The sequence below is a fragment of the Oncorhynchus nerka genome, linkage group LG2, assembly GCF_034236695.1.
Source record: "Oncorhynchus nerka isolate Pitt River linkage group LG2, Oner_Uvic_2.0, whole genome shotgun sequence".
Taxonomy (NCBI): Eukaryota; Metazoa; Chordata; class Actinopteri; order Salmoniformes; family Salmonidae; genus Oncorhynchus; species Oncorhynchus nerka.
In genome coordinates this window covers 92,143,057-92,154,871 of record NC_088397.1, presented here as the reverse complement: position 1 = coordinate 92,154,871, position 11,815 = coordinate 92,143,057, and the positions used below count along the sequence as shown (strand labels likewise).

Below are 11,815 nucleotides of genomic sequence, written 5' to 3'. Positions count from 1 at the left end.
GGTGATACAAGTCAGTATTCTCTTTTCTAACACAGGTCACCCAGGTGATACAAGTTAGTATTCTCTTTTCTAACCCAGGTCACCCAGGTGATACAAGTTAGTATTCTCTTTTCTAACCCAGGTCACCCAGGTGATACAAGTCAGTATTCTCTTTTCTAACCCAGGTCACCCAGGTGATACAAGTCAGTATTCTCTTTTCTAACACAGGTCACCCAGGTGATACAAGTCAGTATTCTCTTTTCTAACACAGGTCACCCAGATGATACAAGTCAGTATTCTCTTTTCTAACCCAGGTCACCCCATGAAACAAGTTAGTATTCTCTTTTCTAACCCAGGTCACCCCATGAAACAAGTCAGTATTCTCTTTTCTAACACAGGTCACCCAGGTGATACAAGTCAGTATTCTCTTTTCTAACACAGGTCACCCAGGTGATACAAGTCAGTATTCAAAGTCCATCCACGTATAAGGATGTTGGGTGATGATGTGGAAACTGGCCTCTAAGGGCAACAACGAGTGCTGTTATCTTTAAGTAGGTATTGGCTTTGCTAGGTTGTTGTGGACATTGATGGAAAATGCGCATAAGCATAATGCCTCTGATACCAAAGGTCGCACATTTAAATCAAGCAATGGAAAGCTGTTTTTGCGATTTTTGTTTTAAACTTCTTGCGACTAGCAATCCCGTATCCGGGAGCGTAATCATAGCCTCAAGCGCATTACCATAACGCAACTTTTCCTATTCATGAAAATCGCAAATGAAATGAAATAAATATATTCAAACACAAGCTTAGCCTTTTGTTAACAACACTGTCATCTCAGATTTTCAAAATATGCATTACAGCCAACGCTAGACAAGCATTTGTGTAACTTTATCATGGCATAATGCTATGCTAGGCTCTGCTGGCAGCAGGCAACATTTTCACGAAAATAAGAAAAGCAACCAAATTAAATCATTTACCTTTGAAGAACTTCAGATGCTTTCACTCAGGAGACTCCCAGTTAGATAGCAAATGTTCCTTTTTTCCAAAAATAATATTTTTGTAGGCGAAAAAACACCCGTTTGTTCATCCTGCTTGGCTGAGAAATCGACCGAAACTATAACGCCAAACTTTTTTCAAAATTTGCTCCATAATATCGACAGAAACATGGCAAACGTTGTTTAGGATCCATCCTCAAGGTGTTTTTAACATATGTATTCGATAATATATCCGTCGAGGCAATTGGTTTCTCATAAGAAGCAATTGGAAAAATGGCTACCTCAGTATTTTACGCAAGATTTTCTCCGGGAGACACCATGTGACCACTCGCTATATATGGTCCCTTACAGCCATTCTCCAATGGAAATGCCTGAAAAGACGTCACAATGCTGTAGACACCTTGGGGAATGCGTGGAAAACGTAAGCTCATTCGTAGCTCATTCACAGCCATATAAGGAGTCATTGGCATGAGGCGGTTTCAAAAAATGCGGCACTTCCTGATTGGATTTTTATCTGGGTTTCGCCTGTAACATCAGTTCTGTGGCACTCACAGACAATATCTTTGCAGTTTTGGAAACGTCAGAGTGTGTTCTTTCCAAAGCTGTGTCATAGTCAAGCATCTTTTCGTGACAAAATATCTTGTTTAAAACGGGAACGTTTTTCATCCAAAAATTAAAACAGCGCCCACTATATCCAAGAGGTTAAAGCCTATCCCAAACCTTAACCCTTAAATAAACCATTCATAACCCTTTCCCAAACCTTAACCCTTAAATAAACCATTCATAACCCTCTCCCAAACCTTAACCCTTAAATAAACCATTCATAACCCTTTCCCAAACCTTAACTCGTACCTTAACCATTCAGAGTTAATGTCTAACCTTACGAGTTCATGCCTAACCTTAACCTTAGAAAACAAATGGAAATTAACATTTGCAACGACTTTGAAACACGGATAAACATCTGATTCTGCCGTGAGACTGTGAGAGCTAGTTGACTTTTCCCTCCATCAGGGGATTGTATTGTGTTTAGCAAAAACATGCCAACCAGAAATCAATTACCTGACATTTCCACAACCACAACCCCTGCAGTGGTTGTCTGAGAAGAAAGGCCTCCATCCGACTAACAAGGGGAGAAATAGGGCATGTTACACAAACACACACACGCACGCACACACACACACACACACACACACACACACACACACACACACACACACACACACACACACACACACACACACACACACACACACACACACACACACACACCACAGTTCTGAAAGAACAGAACCCCAGGAGAGCTCTGACTGAAAGGGTGAAAGGGTTTGAGAAAAACAGCTGTAACCGACAGACACCGTGGTATAGTAAAGTTAGGGTTGAAAGGGGCAACATGCAATGCTTTACCTTCCAGAATGTGTGCCCCTATTTGACCTTTCGGTTGTTAATTAGGCACATGCTGGGTCCATGCAGGGGTTCCCAGTCAGAGATCACTTTTAGTTGTAAAGGTGAGACTCCAGCGTGCCCTTGTTCTGTATCAGTCGTCTGCTAGTCATAGTGAGAGATGCGGACCAAGACACACACATATAAACATATACCTTGCTCGGACCGTTATCGCTTCCCAGTCACCCTGAGAGCAGTTACAGTTGTGAAATGGGCAGTGTGTTTGCGCATACTAGAAAATACTGTGCATGCTGGGAAGCCAGCCCTGGAGCAGTGCTGAAGGCCAAAAGAGCTTTACTCTGGCGCTTACAAACACCTGGCCATCAAACTCCCGGCCATTAAACATCAACCTCCCGGCCATTAAACCCCTGGCCATCAAAACCCTGGCCATCAAACCCCAGGCCTTCAAACCCCCGGTCAATAATCACCCGGCCATTAAACTCCCGGCCTTCAAACCCCTTGCCATCAATCCCCAGGCCATCAAACCCTCGGCCATCAAACTTCCGGCCATCAAACTCCCGGCTTTCAACCTCCCGGCCATTAAACCCCAGGCCATCAACCTCCCGGCCATTAAACCCCTGGCCATCAAACTCCCGGCCATTAAACCCCCGGCCATCAAACCCCCGGCCATGAAGCTCCCGGCAATTAAACCCCTGGCCTTCAAACCCCCGGCAATCAAACACCCGGCCATCAAACCCCCGGCCATTAAACACCCAGCCATCAAACCCCCGGCCATCAAACCCCAGGCTATTAAACCCCCGGCCATCAAACCCCCGGGCATTAAGCTCCCGGCAATTAAACCCCTGGCCTTCAAACCCCCGGCAATCAAACACCCGGCCATCAAACCCCCGGCCATTAAACACCCAGCCATCAAACCCCCGGCCATCAAACCCCCGGCTATTAAACCCCCGGCCATCAAACACCCGGCCATCGTTCTCATCAGACATAGTCTATTGACTAGTCTCAGCGGAAAGCTATGTGTGACACACACACACACATAAACACACAAGCATGAACACACATCGAATAAACAGGCAGCTTCAGGTCTGATGTGGTCACTGGCATTTTGTTTTTGTCACCCATTGTCTGCTGCTATTAAATGGTATGTGAGAGTGTATTATCAGCAGGGTTTAATGAGACAGACCAATGTGAGATGGAACTATCAAGGTTTATTGGGACTGACAGATGTGTGATGGAACTATCAGGGTTTAATGGGACCAGACCGATGTGTGATGGAACTATCAGGGTTTAATGGGACTGACAGATGTGTGATGGAACTATCAGGGTTTAATGGGACTGACCGATGTGTGATGGAACTATCAGGGTTTAATGGGACTGACAGATGTGTGATGGAACTATCAGGGTTTATTGGGACCCAGACCGATGTGTGATGGAACTATCAGGGTTTAATGGGACTAGCCCGATGTGTGATGGAACTATCAGGGTTTAATGGGACAGACCAATGTGAGATGGAACTATCAGGGTTTAATGGGACTGACAGATGTGTGATGGAATTATCAGGGTTTAATGGGACTGACAGATGTGTGATGGAATTATCAGGGTTTAATGGGACTGACAGATGTGTGATGGAACTATCAGGGTTTAATGGGACCAGCCCGATGTGTGATGGAACTATCAGCGTTTAATGGGACAGACCAATGTGAGATGGAACTATCAGGGTTTAATGGGACTGACAGATGTGTGATGGAATTATCAGGGTTTAATGGGACTGACAGATGTGTGATGGAACTATCAGGGTTTAATGGGACCAGCCCGATGTGTGATGGAACTATCAGGGTTTAATGGGACCCAGACAGATGTGTGATGGAACTATCAGGGTTTAATGGGACTGACAGATGTGTGATGGAACTATCAGGGTTTAATGGGACTGACAGATGTGTGATGGAACTATCAGGGTTTATTGTGACCCAGACCGATGTGTGATGGAACTATCAGGGTTTAATGGGACTGACAGATGTGTGATGGAACTATCAGGGTTTAATGGGACTGACAGATATGTGATGGAACTATCAAGGTTTAATGGGACTGACCGATGTGTGATGGAACTATCAGGGTTTAATGGGACTGACAGATGTGTGATGGAACTATCAGGGTTTAATGGGACTGACAGATGTGTGATGGAACTATCAGGGTTTAATGGGACTGACAGATGTGTGATGGAACTATCAGGGTTTAATGGGACCAGACCGATGTGTGATGGAACTATCAGGGTTTATTGGGCCTCTGACTGATAGAACTATCAAACAGACACCATCAATAAAATACAAGTAGTGCAGTTCTTCAGAATCTCAAGCTAATCTAAAAATGACTGAACATCCTGGGCCAGTTTCTCAGGCAAATTTTAAGCGTAGAAAGCTATTTCAATGGAGATCTTTGTCTGGGAGGTGGGAGAGAAATACAATTCACACAATGATAAAAACTGCTGTCCTGCCAGAGCCACATGTGATCTGCATTGGACTGGGACACATCACAGCCTGGTGTTTGGTCCATGTCCTGTGAGAATGTTTCTGTGGGAGTTAACTGTTAGTCGCGGTGCTCTCTGTGTGAGTGCTGGCCTGTCTCCTGTTAGAAGGCTTCTGGAAGGATTTAGACAGTCCTTCAGAAGCCAACATCCGGCTGTGTGGCTTTGCCTCCCGTACTGTGATTATGTGTGTGTGTGTGTGTGTGTGTGTGTGGGGGGGTCTCATCCTCTGAGCAGAGTTGGGTAAACACAGCAGATTACATGGTGAGAAGACCAGATGGACAGACCACACCACACTGGTCCTGCCTGGAAGCAGCTGAACACTCACAGATGTGAAAAACATATCTGAAATTACCACCAGCGACATTTAACCTGTTACGAAACCAATTAACTAGTCTTTTACCATTGTTGCACTCACCATGTCCAGTGGTCTTAGACCTAGTTAACTGGTCTGTATCCTGATTTAAGATGCACATCCACAGTATGTAAGAAATCAGCATGAGGATCATCTTGTATCAGAGTATGTGAGTGGTGTTGAGCGGTTGGAAATCCCGCTCATTGGTGATTTTGCACTGCTCCTCTTGTGACTACCTGGATCTACCATTTGGTTTTGAAGTATTGAAACCAAACCATATGATTTGAAAGAAAAGTATTTTAATAAACATGAAAAAGTGTCTTTACGAAGCACTCATTATTTCAAATGGGCTACATGTCATATTAAACAGCATATAAACACTGAAGGTCAAGGGTCAGACAGGGAGCTAAATAATTAATTATTTAGGCTGTATTATTTCAAGGCTGTAGCATATAAAGAAATGCATTGAAGCATTTGCGAGTGCGACACAATAGCCTGGCAGGTACATTAAGCGCTTGTAACGTATACGCTTGGGAGATGGAAAGCAGGTGCAAGAGTTGAATAATAAACAGAACAATAACAAGAAACACGAGTAGCGTACAGACATGAAAGATGGTCAATACTGCTTGGAGAATGAACGTAAGGGAGAGACAGATTAAAGGGGACGTAGTGGAGTACAGGCCTATTGATGAAGTGCAGGTGAAATAATGATGGTTGACACGACCGAGGGTTAGTAAACCAGCGTTGTCGGTGACAAGGGCCAGTCCGGGAAGCAAAGATGGAAATCACGGATGATGTTGGGATCCAGATTGTCCTCCACCGGAAACCGGCTCCTCTGGGCCGTACCCTTCACCGGCCTGAGAAGGGAGACATTAAAAGGTGAGATATGGTCGTCTCTGGGAAGCTGTCACCTATACTTCACCTCATTGACTCTCTGGACAACCTTGATCAGCCCCACAAACCGGGGGCTCAGCTTCTTGCAGGGCAGGCGGAGTGGGAGGTTCCCTGGTAGAAAGCCAGACACGATCACCAGAATAGAAAATGGGCACCTCACTGCGGTGGCCATCCGCCTGCTCCTTCCGGTGACGGACAGCATGCTGGAGCCTCACCTGAGCTTCACTCCAAACCTCTCTGCGTGCCTCCACCATTCGTCCACCTGCCGTGGCTTCAGTCTGGCTCGGAGTCCATCGAGCCAGGGCTGGCTGATAACCCAGGACACACTGGGAAGGAGTAAGCCTGGTGGAGGAGTGACATCAGAATTCTGGGCGTATTCCCGCCCAGAGAAGGAATCTGGTCAAATTCTCCCGCCGATCCTGGCAGTTACTCCTCAGGAACCTCCCCAGCTCCTGGTTGATCCTTTCCACCTGCCCGTTGGAATGAGGCCGGTACCGAGAAGTGAGGCTGACCGTGACCCCCCAGTTTCTACATGAAAGCCCTTCATACCCGTGACGTGAATTGGTGGCCACGGTCGGAGGCAATGTCCTCTGGAAGGCCATATTGACGAAAAACCTGATGGAACAGTGCCTCAGTGACCTCGAGAGCTGTGGGGATACCAGAGAGAGGAATAAACCGGTATGATTTAGAAAATCAGTCCACAACCACCAGAATGGTGGTGAAACCGTCAGAGGAGCGGAGATCGGTAACAAAGTTAATGGGCAGATGAGACTAGGGACGCTGAGGCACAGGAAGATGAAGAAGCTTCCCTGCTGGAACATTATGTAGTTAAGAAACACACAAAAGGAGTTGACGTAACAAACAACATCTTGCGCCAAGGTGGGCCACCAATACTTCTCAGAAAGAGATTGAATATTACGAGTGATTCCAGAATGTCCAGCGATGATAGCTGTGTGTCAACAGCCGCTCCCTTACCTAGATGCGCTCAGGAGTACAAGTAGTGGGAGCGTGTTCGCTCTCCAGAGCCTGGCTAATGTCCACATCTGCCACACAGACCAAAAGGGCCACGACTCCAGACAGAAAAGGAAAGCAGGTCCTCCAGCATTCAGGTGACAAGTCCATGATTTTCATCCTCAACCATGGTCAGTGGTGAGGTTATGGCCTTGGAGCCATGGGAGGCAGAGGATGATCTTGTGAGCTGGTGCACTAGTGATGAGGAAGGGAATATTCTCTTGATGAATGGATGCGAGTGGTGTGAATGTTGCTGCAGTCCTGCAGGTGAGCACATGCTCAGCAACGGTCTGATCATCCTGCCGTAGTTGGAATAGGCGCAAACCCCCCACTCTGCCCCCCAGTGGATGATCGAAGATACCTCTGAACAGAGCCATGAACCCCTCATACGAATCCAGCTCCTCTCTCCCAGATGGTCAGAGCCCACTCCACCGCCCACCCAGTCAGCAGAGAAATAACAGTGGCAACCTTGGACCTCTCAGTGGTGGGGGCCCTCATCTGGTGCGCAAAATAGAGGGAGAATCAGAGTAAGAAGCCACAGCCTTTATATGGGGTTCTATCACATTTATCCAGGAGGGATGGACGTGCATCGCTGACCTGGGTGGACTAGTGAGTGGACTGGTGTGCTGGCTCACTGGGTCGATTGGTGGCAGAGTATCCATCAAGGCAATGCCTCTCGAGCATGTTCGAGACATTGAAGAACCTCTTCCATAGTCTTCGCCAGTTGCGCCAGCTGGTCATGGTGTTAATAACAAAGTAGGTATGCCTGTTCGTCAACAGTCTGAGACATGTCCTGATTTCCCACTGCTTCCATTTGTTGAGGCAGTATTCTGTAAAGTATACGCTTGGAGTCGGAAAGCAAGTGCAGGTGGTGAGTTTAATAATAAACGACACAATAACAAGAACCACGAGTAGAGCGTACAGGCATGAAACACATAGTCAATACTGCCTGAGGAATGAACCTAAGAGAGTGCCAGACAAAGGGGATGTAATGAGTGAGGCAATGGAGTCCAGGTGTGCCTAATGGTGAAGCGCAGGTGTGCGTAGTGATGGTTGCCAGGACCGGTGTTTACGTAGAATGCCGGAGAGGAGGATCGGGAGTGACAGCGTTTAGCTTTTAAACATTTTATTATATTAAATCATTATGATCTACAAATTGCACCTATAGGCTCTGACTTACATTGAATGAAATACAAATTAAATTATAAATGTCTTATTATGCTCCATTTAGAGTGTTTTTAATTAATTTTGTGAAATATGAATTTGGCCAAAATCTGTGGCTTCAGGCTCATGCGATGGTGCCTGGAGAGCGGACCAGCAGCGAAGAATGTCCTCAGCTCTTGTAGAACCACTGTTGATGCTAAAGACTCTCCTCAAGATGTGCTGGGCTGCGTAGTGTTTTTTAAATATATTTTTTAAGCAATGCCTAAAGTATTTTAGGTAAAATAATCCTATCAAAACTGAAAACTCCTTGAAGAAGTAAGATGCCTGGCATATTGGGCCAAAATCAATGATGGCCTACTTTTGAAGAGATCTGATATTTGTTTATAAATACTACAATGACACACACACAGCTAGATACCCTCTTCCTTAATTTCTATTAGCATGTGCAGGTAGTAAGAACATCGTCATGATTTCAAGACACATGTCTTTTCAGAATCTACAATGGTTCTTTAGTTGTGGACACCACATCACCACACTCCCTCTCATACTCTCGGTCCTCCTCATCTTTGTAAGTCAATTTGATTTATCAGCTGTGTGTTTTATCAGTTTCTTTATGAAAATATTTAGCATACTAGATTACAGTGGCTAAATCAAGGGGCTATAGCAACACACAAGTAGACCAAAAATGCATGCTGGGCGGGGCGCGTCCTGAGCTTTTGAAGTGAGCGCCGCTGGCGCTCCAGCATTTCTACACCTCACTCCACTCCAGTTCTACACCTCACTCCGCTCCAGTTCTACACCTCACTCCACTCCTGTTCTACACATCACTCCACTCCAGTTCTACACATCACTCCACTCCAGTTCTACACCTCACTCCACTCCAGTTCTACACCTCACTCCGCTCCAGTTCTACACCTCACTCCGCTCCAGTTCTACACCTCACTCCGCTCCAGTTCTACACCTCACTCCGCTCCAGTTCTACACATCACTCCGCTCCAGTTCTACTCCTCACTCCACTCCAGTTCTAGACCTCACTCCACTCCAGTTCTACACCTCACTCCACTCCAGTTCTACACCTCACTCCACTCCAGTTCTACACCGCAGTCCGCTCCATTTCTACACCTCACTCCGCTCCATTTCTACACCTCACTCCGCTCCAGTTCTACTCCTCACTCCACTCCAGTTCTACACCTCACTCCGCTCCAGTTCTACACCTAACTCCGCTCCAGTTCTACACCGCAGTCCGCTCCATTTCTACACCTCACTTCACTCCAGTTCTACACCTCACTCCACTCCATTTCTACACCTCACTCCGCTCCAGTTCTACACCTAACTCCGCTCCAGTTCTACACCGCAGTCCGCTCCATTTCTACACCTCACTTCACTCCAGTTCTACACCTCACTCCACTCCAGTTCTACACCTCACTCCGCTCCAGTTCTACACATCAATCCACTCCAGTTCTACACATCACTCCACTCCAGTTCTACACCTCACTCCACTCCAGTTCTACACCTCACTCCACTCCAGTTCTACTCCTCACTCCACTCCAGTTCTACACCGCACTCCGCTCCAGTTCTACACCTCACTCCGCTCCAGTTCTACACCTAACTCCACTCCAGTTCTACACCTCACTCCACTCCAGTTCTACACCGCAGTCCGCTCCAGTTCTACACCGCAGTCCGCTCCAGTTCTACACCTCACTCCACTCCAGTTCTACACCTCACTCCACTCCAGTTCTACACCTCACTCCGCTCCAGTTCTACACCTCACTCCACTCCAGTTCTACTGCTCACTCCACTCCAGTTCTACTCCTCACTCCACTCCAGTTCTACTGCTCACTCCACTCCAGTTCTACACATCACTCCACTCCAGTTCTACACCTCACGCCACTCCAGTTCTACACCTCACTCCACTCCAGTTCTACACCTCACTCCGCTCCAGTTCTACACCTCACTCCACTCCAGTTCTACTGCTCACTCCAGTTCTACTCCTCACTCCACTCCAGTTCTACACCTCACTCCACTCAAATCAAATTTGTGTGTATGTCACATACACGTGGTTAGCAGATGTTAATGCAAGTGGAGCAAAATGCTTGTGCTTCTAGTTCTGACAGTGAGGTCATATCTAACAAGTAATCTAAAAATTCCCCAGCAACTACCTCATACACACAAATCTAAAGAGGTGAATGAGAATATGTACATGTACATATATGGATGAGCAAATGCCGAGCGGCATAGAAAGGTGCAATAAGATGGTATAAAATACAGTATATACATGTGATCAGAGTAATGTAAGAAAGAATAATAAAATATTTAAAGTGGCATTATTTAGAGTGCATTGTATGAAGTGACTAGTGATGCATTTGTTAAAGTGGCCAGCGACTGGTTCTCAATGTAGGCAGCAGCCTCTCTGAGTTAGTGATTGCTGTTTAGCAGTCTGATGGCCTTGAGATAGAAGCTGTTTTTCAGTCTCTTGGTCCCAGCTTTGATGCACCTGTACTGAGCTCGCCTTCTGCATGATAGCAGGGTGAACAGGCAGTGTCTCAGGTCTCAGGTGGTTGTTGTCCTTGATGATCTTTATGGCCTTCCTGTGACATCTGGTGGTGTAGGTGTCATGGAGGGCAGGTAGTTTGCCCCCAGTGATGCATTGTGCAGACCACACCACCCTCTGGAGAGCCTTGCGGTTGAGGGTGGTGCAGTTGCCGTACCAGGCTGTGATACAGCCCAACAGGATGCTCTTCGATTGTGCATCTGTAAAAGTTTGTCAGGGTTTTGGGTGACAAGTCAAATTTCTTCAGCTTCCCGAGGTTGAAGAGGCGCTGCTGCGCCTTCTTCACCACACTGTCTGTGTGACTGGACCATTTCAGTGTGTCCGTGATGTGTACGCCGAGGAACTTAAAACTTTCCACCTTCTCCACTACTGTCCCGTCGATGTGGATAAGGGGTTGCTCCCTCTGCTGTTTCCTGAAGACCACGATCATCTCTTTTATTTTGTTGACTTTGTGTGAGAGGTTATTTTCGTGACACCACACTACCAGAGCCCTCACCACCTCCCTGTAGGCCGTCTCGTCGTTGTTGGTAATCAATCCCACTACTGTTGTGTCGTCTGCAAACTTGATGATTGAGTTGGAGGCGTGCGTGGCCACGCAGAAGTGGGTGAACAGGGAGTACAGGAGGGGGTTGAGCACGCACTCCAGCTCCGCCTTCTCGCTCCACTCACATACTCCGTGTTGTATGTACATGGAAACACAAACTTACTGAGTTACATTTACATTTACATTTAAGTCATTTAGCAGACGCTCTTATACAGAGCGACTTACAAATTGGTGCGTTCACCTTAAGACATCCAGTGGAACAGCCACTTTACAATAGTGCATCTAAATCTAGTAAGGGGGGGGGGGGAGGATTACTTATCCTATCCTAGGTATTCCTGAAAGAGGTGGGGTTTCAGGTGTCTCCGGAAGGTGGTGATTGACTCCGCTGTCCTGGCGTCGT

General features: G+C 46.7%; 1 protein-coding gene across 1 annotated transcript; it reads left to right on the top strand.

Moving 5' to 3' along the window:
- Window positions 1-2,662: 2,662 nt before the first annotated feature.
- On the top strand, window positions 2,663-3,415 carry LOC115131894 (uncharacterized). The gene has a single exon (XM_029663970.2). It carries the CDS (start codon window positions 2,663-2,665, stop codon window positions 3,413-3,415), a length of 753 nt encoding a protein of 250 aa, XP_029519830.2.
- The last annotated feature ends 8,400 nt before the right edge of the window (window positions 3,416-11,815 follow it).